This window comes from Theropithecus gelada, chromosome 3 (assembly GCF_003255815.1).
Source record: "Theropithecus gelada isolate Dixy chromosome 3, Tgel_1.0, whole genome shotgun sequence".
Classification (NCBI taxonomy): Eukaryota; Metazoa; Chordata; class Mammalia; order Primates; family Cercopithecidae; genus Theropithecus; species Theropithecus gelada.
In genome coordinates, this window is record NC_037670.1 from 91277605 (window position 1) to 91293080 (window position 15476).

The 15476-nt window shown below is 38.1% G+C and overlaps 1 protein-coding gene across 3 annotated transcripts in view; it reads right to left on the bottom strand.

Moving 5' to 3' along the window:
• Nucleotides 1-4154: 4154 nt before the first annotated feature.
• SP4 (Sp4 transcription factor) overlaps nt 4155-15476 on the bottom strand; it is an 83356-nt gene continuing 72034 nt past the window's right edge. For all 3 annotated transcript variants that reach the window (XM_025379785.1, XM_025379786.1, XM_025379784.1), the window contains exon 6: nt 4155-7649. In XM_025379785.1, coding sequence (XP_025235570.1) covers nt 7402-7649 — 248 coding nt within the window. In that variant the 3' untranslated portion in view covers nt 4155-7401. The remainder of the gene's footprint in view (nt 7650-15476) is intronic.

Genomic DNA, 15476 nt, shown 5'->3' on the forward strand with positions numbered 1-15476 from the left:
ATATAACTTTATTATGGTTCCACATCTAAACATCTAAAAAATACTACTACTATACATAAAATATTTATGAAACCACACTTCATAGCAGGATAATAAATAACAAAATTTGAACCAAGCCAACCATCTAGAAAGACATGATTCAAAGACAAACTGGCGTTTATGACAACTGCTCGTTTAATTTCCTCCTCTTCCCTATAATTTGCTTTTGTCTGATCTTAATACTCACATCTGATTTCTTAAGTCCCTGACCCTGACTTGAAACCTGTTATCTTAACTCGCTTCAGATTACCTGAGCCTGGGCTCCTCCCCGTAGATATGGTCTGAATGGACTCCAGTATCTCTGCAACTGCTGACCTGCCCATTCCTAGGCATAGGGCAAATGGGTCTCAAGGAACTCCAGAAATCCAGCTGAGGTTGGGATGCAAGAAGGCAGAGTTAGCATAGGAAAGAAAAACGGCATCCCTTGTGCCTGAATCTGGCACACAATAAGTGCTCAATAAATGTATTAATTGGAAAAAGCATCTCCAACAAAGGTGAGCTTGGGAATGAGGAGAGCAGCTCAGTTAAGAACAGGATCTGAAGCAAAGGTAGGAGTTAAACGGGCAAGAAGGCTGTAACTGGACAAATGGACAACTGAAGCTACAGCCAGCAGAGATGCCTCAGCCTTGCAGGGCATTATAAGTTTAGACATTTATTCTATATCCTATCTTATTTCACAAAGAATCTAAAAAGCAAAGTAAAAGTAGAGCATCTTACTATCCTTTTCTGAACCAAGTCTGAGAGGAAGTTGTCTAAGAAACTTTTGAACACCAAATTGCATGTTTTCTTTTTGTGGCTGTAATTTGGTAGGTAGCTGAAAAGAGGGGTACTTTTGCCCTGTATGCCTGGGTTTATTTAACAAATATATTTCTAAATATAGAGAATGCTTTTAAATATAGAAAATCATCCACACATATATCCACAAAAGTTAGTGAACAACATATGAGCAGCTGTTTGTTTTTCAGTAATTCGTTTGCTTCTTGTTCACTGGTTTGCTTCTCTGCTATCACTTTGAGGTAGGCAAATAATAATTGTAATTAATGTTTAAAAATTAGGAAATAGGCCAGGCGCGGTGACTCATGCTCATAATTCCAGCACGTTGTGAGGCAGAGGGGGGCGGATCGCTTGAACCCAGGAGTTCAAGACCCACTAAGCATGGTGGTGTGTGCCTGGGTGACAGAGTGAGACCTTGTCTCAAGGAAAAAAAAAAAAAAGAAAGAAAGATTTAAACCTTTAATTTTTCTTAGAATTGGAAAAAGACTGTCATAAAATTTTGAGGTAGAGTATGGCAAAGTAGCTCACAGTTTGAGAAAAATACGTTTGAATTTGGAAATTCCCACTGAAATTTCATTTTAAAAATGGGACTTGAGAATTAACTTTTTGATGTATTGTTGCCCATTTTCAAGACATTTCAGCATTGGTCCAGCTGGGAACTATTCCATGCCCTCTGCTATGGTCTGAACAGTTGTGCCTCTCAAAAATTCATGTTGAAACCCAATTACCAATAATATTGCCAGTGATATTAGGAGGTGGAACCTTTGAGAAATGATTAGATCATGATAGTAGAGCTCTCATGAATGGGATTAGTGTCATTACAAAAGAGGCCCCAGAAAATTGTCTTGTCCCTTTCACCATGTGAAGACACAGCTAGAAGTCACCATCTATGAACCAGTGAATGAACACTGAATCTGCCAGCATCTTGACCTTGGGCTTCCTGGCTCCGGAAGTGAGAAATAAATTTCTGTTGTTTATATGCTACCTAGTGTATCTTGTTATAGCAGCCCAAATGGACTAAGACACCCTCTGCCTTTTGGGTTAACTTATTAATAACAATGTATTAAACACAACTATGTGTTACTCAATACAGTTTTCTTATTTGATCTTAACAGACCTATGTATCATTCATAATGCTTAACATTAATAAGCATTGCTCTTTTATTCTACGAAGTAGAAAAAGAGAGGTGCTGAAAGGTTCAATAACTTCCCACGGTTGTGTGCCTACTAAGTGGCTGAACCAGGAATCCAGCCTGAAATCATCAAGACTCTCCGTTGATCTCTCTTGGCACGGTGCTTAGCTATTAACCAGGGAGATCAACCCTCTGCACTACAAATAGGCCTTTATGCTCTTCCTTCCCTCCCTCCCTTCCTTCCACTATTTCTACTTGAGATTACTCTCAGGTATCCAAAAATAAATTATTTCATTGCCACCTGTTATTAAGAGTAACAGAGACCAAAGTTTATGCTAATCAGTCAATCTTAAAAGAATGGAAAATACATGCCTTAAAGTCCTGCTACCGAATTACAAGTTGATTGTGTGTATATTAAGCAGGCATTACTGTTCGGGCAGTAAATATAGCAATATATTATTCAGATTCACAAAGGAATAAAGTATTTCAAATTTGCTGTGACACTTAAAGTCTCTGCACCCTTATCATTAAGCATCTGAACTTTTAATTAAAAAATAAACAAATACTGTATATTTTTTCTATCAAGTTGTCATTACCAATGGCATTGTAAACCACACCCTATTAGTGTTGCTTTTAGCACTACTTCAACTTTCCTAACTTACTACACCAACAGCTGTCAATTTTTAAGATGATTTATCCCTTTTTCTTTATGATTGTCTTGTTCATGTGGCTGAAATTCCTAAAAGTACAAGAACCAAACTGTATTAAAAATTGAAAAACACAATGAAGTTTTCTAATTGCATTACCCTTTTTTCTGAGATAGAGTCTTGCTCTGTCGCCCAGGCTGGAGTGCAGTGGCGTTATCTCAGCTCACTGCAAACTCCACCTTCTGGGTTCAAGCAATTCTGCCTCAGCCTCCTGAGCAGCTGGGACTACAGGTGTGCACCACCACGCCTGCCTAATTTTTGTATTTTTAGTAGAGATGAGGTTTCACCATGTTGGCCAGGCTGGTCTTGAACTCCTGACCTCGTGTTCCACCCACCTCGGCCTCCCAAAGTGCTGGGATTACAGGCGTGAGCCACCATGCCTGGCCTGCATTACCCCTTTATAGAATATCATCCTGATGCTTTCTAATGCGAATTTTTCAGGTAATTGAAGTGTATCTTTACTTTGGATAGAAAACATCCTTTGACAATTCCTGTCTTATTTGACAGAGTAACAAATTCTTTGATTCAGTCACTGTTATTAACAAATTATTTTACAAAGTTGTAACATAACTATGCCTTTAGGACATTGCTGTACAAGGTTCTCTATCCAAACACCTTATAGCCCCTGCTTACTACCTAAAACCTAGAGTCTTTGGAGTCTTCTGTCAGTGGGCCAGAGTACTTTTCTTGTGGCCTAACATCCTACCCCCGCCACCCTGGCCACCAAACCCTCGCTTTGCTATGTCTGTATCTGCTGTTGAGTTTGGAAATGTGTTAGCTGAAGTTGTTACAATAATGTATTCATCACGTTACTAAAGGTCTTCATGAGATTTTTAGGGCTCTCTCAGGAGGAAAAGACAGTTTCTGCTTGTCGTCTTTGTGGCATCTATGTGGCCTATATTGCTTCTCAGTGATTCTGTGAGCTTAAATAATATTTTAATTATGTTTTTCGTTTTCAGGTCTTCCTACAATTTCCTAACATTGATTGCTTAAAATATTTAAGTAAAAAGTGTCTCTAAATCAAATTTTAATTTCCATAAATGTCTAGAGCAATGGCTACAAATTAACATGCAATTTGAATTGGTGTTCTTTGGCGGTATGTTCAGATAAATGGTGACCAGATCTCAATACGAGGAATTATGAAGGGTTGCCAATGTGTTCTCCAGTGAGAAGCATTTAACTCTCCAGTGTTCATGATAAGAAGGTTGATAGTTCAAATAATTTATTGCTGTTTTATAGTATACATAATTAAATGAAACATGTTAAACTCAAGGGAATTTTTAATAGGTTACTTGCAATTGTTATTGCAGGCAACAACTTGTACATGATTTTATTTCCAAATCCACAAAAAACAAATTTTATACAAATCAGCACTGTAAAAATGTCAATTACAGCCCCAGAGGCTTTGCTGGCAGAATAATTGTCTAAATTCTAGAATATGGGAAACAGGTTTTTTTCTGGATTCTTCTTTTTTTTTTTTTCATTTTCTTTTTTTTTTTACAAAAAAAATTTACAAGTGAAATGTTACTACAAAACTTTTTATAAGGAATTTTTGCAAAACATTTACATTTTACCATCAACTATTTCTGTTTTAAAATCATTATGTAGATTTAATACCCTATGCTGCACATCAATTTATGTGGGATGACAACTTAGTGACATGCATAAAAAAACACCACAAGGCATTAAAATGGAGACTTAAATACAAATATTGTTGCAATAAAACAGTTATAAAATTGAAAAATAGGACCTAAACATCATGCTTATCTAAGTTTGACAAATTAACTTTTTCTCCTAGATTACACATTTTTATTACTGCTCTCATGAGAGTGTGATAAATAATGACTTAACATCAAGTTCTAATGTAATCAGCAACACATACACAAACCTAACCAAAGAAAGTATACTGTAAGAAAAAACTATTCTAACACTGGAGTTTTACCATGATAAATACATAGCTTTGCACTGATAATTACAATAAAGAAAAGTTTTATAACGGTGGTAAAGGGAATGAACAGTGAAATGCCATTAAACAAGACTCTACTGCACATCTGTGCCCTATTACTTATAACAGCTATATCCCACTGAGTCAAATAAAGGACATTGAAATTTACGATTCTTCTAAAGACAGAAAAGTAGACTCAGAATGGTATGCAGAACAGACTGTCAAAATATTTCTAATTTCAGTGGTGAAATGTGCACCTGCTAACACAAATTAACATATTTTATATGCTATAAAGCTATCCAGATTCATTTGATAAATTTATAATAGGCCTCATTGTTGATTAAAAAATAACTTCATTTCTAATGGACATACATAGGTTTGCATTAGAACTGGTTCATGGAATAATGATGCAGAGTGTTCATACTTGGTATTAACAACAACAAAAAGTGTCACTCTGAGGAAACATGATTAAAACATTAAGAAAGTTTCTTTGCGTAAAAAAATTTATAGCACTGATTGTGTAGCATAATGATAGATAAAATATATATTTGATGTTTCAGCTCCTATATAATAAAATTAAAATTAACACTACCAAATGCTCCTCTGTACCAAACAAAACAACAAACCAATTCTGATGTTTTAAAGCCAGATACATCAGTTGTTAAGAGTACATTAAATAAAATATACAAAACAATTTACAAAATCCAACTAAAATTTAAAGACTCTGTTACAAGTCTACAAAAGCTTTAAGAAACTTGAAATTTATAACCACAGTGTAAAAATTTTTTTTCCTTTAATCTCAAAGCTTTTTTATACAAACTGAAAGCACAAAAGACCTTCAGTTTTATATAACGCTACAAAGGGCTGGCCTAAAGTGTACATAGTGTAAACAGTGATCATTACAGTATTTCTCCTTCATCAAAAATACAAGAAACATCACAATTTTGGAAGATAATTCGCATGAGTAGTACTTTTCCTGAAATTATAGAGAATGCACAAGAAAACACGTACCTATATTCAAACAGTCCCCAAAGTAATGATGTTAATAAATTGAGCAGGTAGGTAAAAACTTTAGTTTTCAAATGGTCAATTTCACTGATTATGATTCTGTGTAAATACTTTTTTAAAACATAAAATATCCTTATTAATATTTAAGTTACTGGTATAATCCAGATTTTTTCATATGAAACTTTTGGCCATCTTTCCTAACAACACCATTTCCTAGCCGGGCACGGTGGCTCATGCCTGTAATCCCAGCACTTTGGGAGGCCGAGGTGGACGGATCACCTGAGGTCAGGAGTTTGAAACCAGCCTGGCCAACATGGCGAAACCCTATCTCTACTGAAAATACAAACATTAGCCAGTGGTGGTGGTGGGCGCCTGTAATCCCAGCTACTCAGGAGGTTAAGACAGGAGAATCGCTTGAACCCGGGAGGCAGTGTTTGCAGTGAGCTGAGATCGTGCCACTGCACTCCAGCCTGGGCAAGAGTGCGAGACTCCATCTCAAAAAAAAAAGACCCTTTCCTGTAAGACCCTTGCATAAACCATATATTTTTTTCTTTAGTCACTTACTTCACTGAAAATTATTCTGCCTTTTCAAAAATAAAAGTTTTGCTTCATAATATATCTATTATATATTAGGCTAATTTTTAGGGAAAATTCAGTTATTGATGTAACATAAAAACATTACTGTGTTATAATTTCTAATTACCTTCTAACACAGCACTAGAAATAAAATGGAACTGGCCAATTTTTAGTAGAGGAAAACAAGAATTACAATGTAGTTAAAAGATAATTTTCTGCTGGCCTTGGAAAAAAGTATAATTCTTTCTTTGGCTACCAAGTCAAAGCATAAAGAATTCTGCACATTGTCAACATAACTCATATTTACAAAATACGAAACTACAGAACAATTTACACTCTATGCAAATATTTCCAATATAAACATATTAAATGAAATTTTGTGGTTCAACCTACGGTTAGGAATATAATCAATCCTAACTTCAGAACATTGCATGTTAAGATGCCTCATTTTATTTTTCTGAAGCTATGATGAGTTTTGTTTTAACATTTTTTCCCCAGCATTTTCCTAAGGTGTCAACCTTAAATTTAACCTAAGATTTAACTCTAAGTTCCTCTTGTGTCTCCAAATGGAGAAAGTAATTGGACTTCACTGATTGTCTGCATACACACTACTATAATGTAGTGGTAATAAAGATCTGAGATGTATCTCAGATTACTGTTTTGGAACTTACCTAATTCAGCTGTTGAAGAATTTCTAACATTTAGAAAAGACGGCCAAAACTATTTTCGGTTGATTTTCCAAAAATCAAGCTAAGGAAATATGGTATTATCCTTATCATCAGTTAACTATCTGTTTTCTGTGCTATAGAGAAAAAGAAAACACGTAAATTTATTTATGACTGAATTTATAACAAAGTACTTTCAAAGAAAATAAGTTCAATTAAGGTCCAGCCTGCAAACTACTAAGGTCTTTTTAAACATGTTAACAAATGATATTAAGAGATGGGAAGATTCTGTCTAAAGGTTATGTGATATATTTCCAAACAACTACAACTTATAGTATGGAGGAAATACTTTTCTGTTTCCAGTACATCAGTTTACTTTTTGTATTTTTTAAAATTCAACTCTTCATGTGTTGACCCCAAACCCTGGAATACTTAAAGAAGCCAAGAATGAAAACATAATTTCCTACTCTGTAATCCACTTGACCAGCCCATTTCCAGATTTCAAAGGTGTGTAAACAAGTGCAGCACTAGAGGTCTCTGTTATAAATAACTTTTCAGAATTCTTCCATGTTGGTTGAAACATTGGGAGTTGCTGGATTCGAATCTTGAGAAATGGCTGCAACTGTGACAATTCTTGGGGAGCCAAGCACCTCTGTAACAGATGAGTCCAGTTCTCCCGAGGTAACAATGGCAAGAGCTGTCCCACCACCTTTTTTATTCTGGTGCGTTTTGACATGTTTGGAGAGATGATCACTCCGCATAAACCTTTTAGAACATTCCGGGCATTCAAATCTCTTTTCACCTACATAGAAAAACAGTAAATGAAGTTATACACATTTTACTTAAGTGAAATTATAATTTTTAACAATCTTTCTTTTTGTACAGTTTCACTAGTTGCAAAATATTTTATTTAAAAATGTTATGAAACAAGCAATGCAAAGAGAAAGACCACGTGATTGCAACAAAAAGACCTGAAGTTTAAGTCCTGCTTCTGCTATGAACTGGAAATAAAAGCTGGAGCAAGTAAATAGCCACCGGACCCTCAGTTTCCCATCTACAAAGCAAGAGGGTTTTTAGCAGGCAATGTAAATATCTCTATCAGATGTAACAAATATATATAATGTTCAAGGCTCATGTCCACTGTTCTTCCAAACTGCTAACCTGGGTTTTAGTTTTAATCATGGTGGCATGAAATATCTTAGAACTATTTCAAATAAACTAAGTTAATAATTTAATAGTGTACTGAGTTCTTTACAAGGCAAAAATGGGAGGCAGGCACATGCTACATTTAGAATTTAATAGAGTTTTTAGGTTTCATAAGATAACACTTAGTTTCTGTTGTCCAAAGAAATTCTTAAATATGCTTTCTTCAAAATATAACATAGTTCTACTGGACCAACTTCTTTGTTTTGGAATAAAAGCTAGTTTAATGTTAACTAAAAAGAAAAAAGCCATTTTGTTTTTGTGTATAATAAATGAGGCATATCAAAATTCGGTTAACTGGTTTATCCTGATGTGCTCAATGAATAACTGTTAGCTGTAGATCTTCCCTCTAAAATTGTTACTTAAGGGACTGAAATGTTGTTTTCCCAGTCTGATAAAACTTGGATAATAAGTGATAGGGTTTGGCTCTGTGTCCCCACCCAAATCTCTCTTGAATTATACTTCCATAATTCCCACATGTTGTGGGAGGAACCCAGTGGGAGATAACTGAATCATGGGGGTGGGTTCCCCATACTGTTCTCGCGGCAGTGAATAAGTCTCACAGGATCTGACAGTTTTATCAGGGATTTCTGCTTTTGTGTCTTTTTTGTTTCTTTGCCTGCCACCATCCACATGAGATGTGATTTGCTCCTCTTTGCCTTCTGCCATAATTGTGAGGCCTCCCCAGCCATGTGGAATTGTGTCTTTATCAGCAGCGTGAAAACAGACTAATACAATAAGAAAATTCAATTTGGATAATTTCTTTTCTTGGCCCTGCTTTTGACTCACCAATAAAAAAATCTATAGGCTCAAGTTGGTCCACATCAGATACTCTCTCTTTTTCTTTATATTCTCTTTTTCTTTACGTGTATGCTTTTACTTTTTCATACCCTTTGAAAAAACCGTTAGTCTTCCTTATTATTGTTATAAACAAATATTAAAATTTACAGGACCACTGCACTCAATACAATATTGTATTAAACATCCATGTGAAGTAACACAAAGAAGTTGCACCTCCGTGTCATACCACACACCAAAATACATGCTATAAAGATTTAAAACTATTAAAAAAAAAAAAAAGGGAAAACATTTCTATAACCTAGAGCTTGGCGATACTTTAAAAAGTACAACAGGTTATTTAGAAACTATAAAGGAGAGAACAGACAAATCTGACTACACAAAAATACAATACTTTGTATGACTTAAGATCCCATAAAGTTAAAGGAGAGAAAAAAAAAGATCAACAGAAGCATAAAAACAATGTGATAAAATTTAACACATTTTGATAAGCACTCTTGGCAAACCAGGAATAAAAATTTATTCTTTTACCTGCTAAAAGTCATTGGCACCCTATACCCCTACATATAATTAATGGAGAAACTTCTGAACTATTACTTTATACATCAGAAACAAGATAAGAGTGCTATTATATATATCATTACTATTTTCAACATAATATGAAACATTCTTACCAAGCCTACATATCAGACAGTAAAATGAAATGAGGTACAATCATTGGAAGGAAAAAAAATTGAAATATATTATTATTTACAATTATTATTTACATAAAAAATCTGAGAAAATAAACAATTAGAATAAATTTGTCTAGTGGCAAGATTCATGATCAATCGATAATAAGCAACACCATCCATTAATTACATAAATCAACATGTAATGCAAATGTTGAGACTACAGTGAGCCACTGCACTCTAGCCTGGATGACAGAGCCAGGCCTTGTCTCAAAAAAAAAAAAAAAAAGTGTGTAGACAAGGCCCTGACCCCAGGTCAGACACAAACTCTATGCGAAGCCACACTTGGCAAGTCTGGTCTTGGTATCTTACTCCAGGGTCTAGCTAGGTTCCAACAGGAGGAACCTGGAATTTCTCTGTACAAAGGTGGAGGTAGTGGCCTACTTTAAAAAAAAAAAAATGTATTTGGGCTGGGCACGGTGGCTCATACCTGTAATCCCAGCACTTTGGGAGGCTGAAGTGGGTGGATCGCCTGAGGTCAGGAGCTTGAGACCAGCCTGGCCAACACAGTGAAATCCTGTCTCTACTAAAAATACAAAAAAAAGTAGCTGGGTGTGGTGGTGCACACCTGTAATCCCGGCTACTTGGGAGGCTGAGGCAGGAGAATCACTTGAACCTGGGGGGTGGAGGTGGCAGTAAGCACTGCATGCTAGGAGATAAATTACCTGCTATAACTGCCCCAGGTGTGCCTGCCTACCAGACACCCCATCTTGCAAGACCACCATTAAAAGTCTCGCTTCCATTGCTCGTGTCTCCAAGTCCATTCTTTGGGTTTGGACAGGTGAATATGTATGTCTCACAAACCTGGGGGCCTGTCTGGGATCTCTGTATGTGCATGGAGTGGGACTCCAGCTGAGAGGAGAGAGGCGTCCCACCCGATTTAGGCGGCCCGCTCTGTCCGGGCGTCCTGGGTCCCCACAGAAGCCACAGACAAACCTGAGACTGTTATTCAGGAGGCAGCAGAGGTGACACAGGGAGAAAAGCAGGCACTGCAGTAACCAGGCAACCTTGTGTAGGAGCCAAGGGAGGAAAATTGGACTATAAGTACTGTCTTGGTGGTTGGGCATTTTCAGAGGTTGAGTGAGTGTGACTGAGATGTACCCTAGATTTGAAGCAAGAGCAGAGTCTCAATCCATGGTTCTGTTCTCCCATGAGGAAAATGGACAAAGAATGGTGGGAGAATGGATGAAGTGATTCTCGGGGTGTGCAAGAAACCTCCAGTAGGGGGTGCTGAGAACACAGGGAAAAGCTCAGACACAGACTGACTGAAAATGGGAAACCGAAATTCTAGGCCTAGGGGACAAGGGAAAGAGGGAGCCAAAGAGACTCCCTCTGACATTTACCAGGATAGTCCTATGGCCTAAGTTTGGCTCAGATTAAAAATTGGGTGTGCCAAGCTTTAATTCTCTATGTGAATAATAAAACCCCAATCTCACAAGAAGAGATGGGTTATGCTCTCTGCTGGACCAAGGAATTAGCCCCCATATTCCTGCTTAAAGAAGAAAAAGAGCCTAGTAAAAACCCCTCACCCGGTGAAAAGCCCTGGGACCTCCTGTCATGCATGCCCCTCCATACCTCTCAAAAAATAGGGGACAGGAAAGTCAAGGGGAAGCAAGAGGGTTAGAAGAGGAAAGACCTGGATACCATGGAGGTTAAATCAACTGTTCCTCTAAATCTTTATCCAAATTTAAGAAAAGAACTAGAACACTGTAAGAGGGATATTGAGAACTTCCCTATTCCTTCCACACAGCAGGCACCTAGCATGTTCCCTCTTAGGGGAGTTCCCATGGGACAGGGAGAGACTGGCTTTGTAAATGCTCCTTTTATACTGAAATTAGGAATTTCAAGAAAAAAATGAAACCACTCCCAGAAGATCCCCTCAGTTTAGCAGACCATCTGGACCAATTCCTAGGATCCAGTTTTTATACCTGGGCTGAAATGATGTCCATCAAGAATATCTTGTCCATAGGAAAAGAAAGGGGAATGATTAGGAGAGTGGACATGACCATCTGGGAGAGGCAACACCCTCCCAGGCAAGGAGTCTCACCAGCCGAACAAAAATTTCCAAATGTTAATCCTGAATGGGACAATAATGATCCCAGGGACTACGCCCAAATATAGGACCTTCGGGAACTGATAATTAAAGGGATCAAGGAATCCACTCGTAGGACACATTCAAGATTCAACAAGCAAAAGAGGAAACTCCCTCTGCATTCCTACATAGGCTCAGAGATCAGATGAGAAAATGCTCCAGATTAGATCTAGAGGACCCAGTAAGGCAACGTCTTTTGAAGGTTAACTTTGTAATTAAGAGCTGGCCTGACATTACCAAAAAATTATAAAAGATTGATGGATGGAAAGAGAAACCAACTGAGGATTTACTGAGGCAAACTCAGAAGGTCTTGTAAGGAGAAAGGAAGAGAAGCAGAAACAAAAAGCAAAAATCATGGTTTCCACTGTGGAAGAGGTATTCAGAAAAGGGTTACATCAAGATCCCCCACTTAGGAAACAAGGGAATTACAGACTTCGACACGAAGAAAGAAGGGAAATGCAGGGAAAAGGTCCTAAGACTATGAGTGGATGTTGCAAGTGTGGAAAGACAGCACATTTTAAGAGAGGATATCCTAAATGGAAAAAAGAAAAGGTGATACCCTTCAAGACGGTTGATGAAGACTGGGGGGGGGGAGGGGGGGGGCAGGAGCTCCTTCTGAGTAGGTCCCACCAGGAACCCTCAATAAATGTGAAGGTGGGACCTGAGGGAAGAAGTGACATTTTGATTCATACTGGGGCAGCTCACTCCTCCCTAATTCACCAAGGGGTACTCTGTAAGGAAAAACTGACAGTATCAGGGATAAAAGGGGAGGGATTTCAGGTTCTAATATTTAAGAAAATGTTAATTACATCAGGACCAAAACAAACTGAGGGGTCACTCATATGTTCCTGAAGTAGGAACTAACCTCCTGCGTCGAGACTTGATTGTGAGATTGGGTTTAGGATTAGGAATAGAGGAAGGACAAATAAAAGTAATGATGAGCCTCCTAACAGAGGAGGAAGAAAGAAAAATTAATCCCCTTGTGAGGGTTAGGGAAGGCAACAGAGGGTTAAAAATCACACCCTTACAGATTAAACTAAAACAACCAGAAGTAGTTTGCAGAGAACAATATCCCATTTCTACTGAAGGGAGAAAAGGTCTCCAACTGGTAATAGAGGGATTGATTAATGATGGACAATTAGAACCCTGCATGTTACAATACTCCAATTCTCCCAAAGAGCCTGACGGGTTGTATAGATTGGTGCAAGACCTAAGGGCTATAAATCAAATTGTCCAGACCTACCACCCTGTGGTGCCTAACCCCTACACCCTCTTTAGTAAGATACCCTATGAACGTTAAGTGGTCCAATGTGGTGGATCCAAAAGATGAATTCTGGGCATGTCCCCTAGACTTTAGGAGTAGGGAAACTCTTTGCCTTTGCATGGGAAGATTCTATAACTAGGAGAAAACAACAGTACCCCTGGACTGTGCTGCCACAAGATTTCACGGAAGCCCCAAACGTATTTGGTCAAATCTTAGAAAAAGTCCTGGAATAATTTCAACCTTCCAGGGGAACACAGTTGTTACAATACGTAGATAATCTTTTAATTTCTGGGGAGAGGAAGGCCGAGGTATCAGAAGACACCACAAGCTTAATTTCCTAAGAGAAAGGGGATTGCGAGTCTCTAAGAACAAACTGCAGTGTGTAGAAAAAGAAGTTAAATATTTAGGACATCTGATTAGTGAAGGGACGTGAAGAATAAACCCAGAGAGAATATTGGGAATAGTGGGTCTGCTTTTGCCTAAGACAAAGAGAGAACTCCAAAAATTTTTAGATTTAACTGGCTACTATAGGTTATGATTTGATTCATATGCTCAAAAGACAAAGATTCTATATATCAAGTTACTAGAAGAACCTGATCCCCTGCATTGTCCTCAAAGGAAATTCAGGTGGTGAAAGAGCTAAAGCAGGCCCTCATTCAGCCCCGGTCCTGGCCCTCCCATCTTTAGAGAAACCATTCCATCTGTTGGTAACAGTGGATCATTCTTGGGGTCCTCACTGAAACCTGGAGAGGGAAGAGAGAATCTGTTGCTTTTGTCTCCAAGCTTCTTGATCCTGTCTCTCGGGGGCAGGCCAAATGTGTGCAAGCAGTGCTGCCACAGCCCTGCTGCTAGGAGAGTGGAAAGTTAACATTTGGTGGGGCCCTAATAGTAAGTGCCCTATACCAGGTCAGGAATATATTAAACCAAGAGCCGGGAGATAGTTTGGACAGATTCTCAGATTCTAAAATATGAACCCATATTAGTAAGAAAAAAAATTATTTGCTTGTAACCATAAATATTTGCCTAACTGCAGCCAATTTCCTATGGAAAGGAGAGGAGAACAAAGACATCAGACCAGAACTGCTTAGATATCATAGAATAATAAACTAAAGTAGGACCAAACCTTAGGGAAGCTCCACTACATGATGGGATAAGGCTGTTTGTGGATGAGTTGTGACAAGTGATAGATGGCAATGCTGTCACTGATGGTAATAAACACTCCTTATGTGAGAAAGGTAGATTACCTAATGGCTGGTCAGCCCAAATCTGTAAATCATATGGTCTTAACCAGGCCATAAAGTTCCTTAAAGCCCAAGAAGGCACTATATATACTGATTCTAAATATGCTTATGGGGTAGTATACACTTTTGATAAAATCTGGACAGAGCGAGGTCTAATAAATAGCAGGGGAAAATAACTGGTTCATGGGGGAACTGGTCAAACAGGTTTTAGAAAGCCTCCTGCTTCCAGCAGAGGTAGCCATAGTTCATGTAAATGGTCATCAGAAAGGGAACACTATAGAAGCTACAGGAAACAAGCTTGCAGATGAAGCTGCTAAGCAAGCTTCTCTGGACAAAGAAATTAGACTACATAGCCTGCTCCCAGACATCCCTCAGCTAGTATGAAGGCCCCAGTTTACCAGAGAGAAAGAGGAAGAATTAGACCGGACAGGGGTCACTCAGACTGAAGATGGCAAAAGGGTACTTCCTGAAATAAGTAAACCCCTAAGAAGAAAACTAATATCTATATTACACAAATGGAGTCAGTGGGGACCCCAGGCTTTGTTTGTGTGATACAATACTTAGAAATTATGGGTGTGTAGGGATTTATACTCTTGCTAAACAAGCATGTGGAAATTGTGTAACTTGTCAAAAGATAGACAAAAAGGTGATTAGAAAAGAGGAAGACCTCCCGGAGTAAGACCACTTCAAAGCATTCAAGTAGATTTCACAGAAATGCCCAAAGTAGGAAGACTAAAGTATTTACTAGTGATAGCAGATCACCTTTCAGGCTGGGTAGAAGCCTTTCCCCTTCCAACAGCCACTGCTGGAAATGTGGTCAAAATAATATTAAAACAGATTGTACCTAGCTTTGGACTGGTGGAAAATATTAATTCAGACAATGGGAGTCACTTTACCTCAAGGGTGTTAAGGTGAATTACGGAAGGTTTACAAATTACATGGGATTATCACACCCCTTGGCATCTCCCTTCCTCTGGAAAGGCAGAAAGAATGAATCAAACTCTCACAAAGCATATCATCAAACTCATCTTAAAAACTAAAATACCTTGCACCAAATGCCCCCCAATAGCACTCCTTAGGATTAGAAAAGCCCCAATAAAAGACTTGGAATTGTCCCTCTATGAGTCATTATATGGGCTCCCGTATTTGGGCAGAGCTACAGATCTTCTGGCTATGGAAACCAAGGATCAATTCTTAAAGAAACTATATACTGGCCCTATACTCCACCCTGTCATCCCTTAGGTTAAAAGGACTTCTGACTCAAACTTCACCTCTTGAGTTCATGGTTCACCACTTTCAG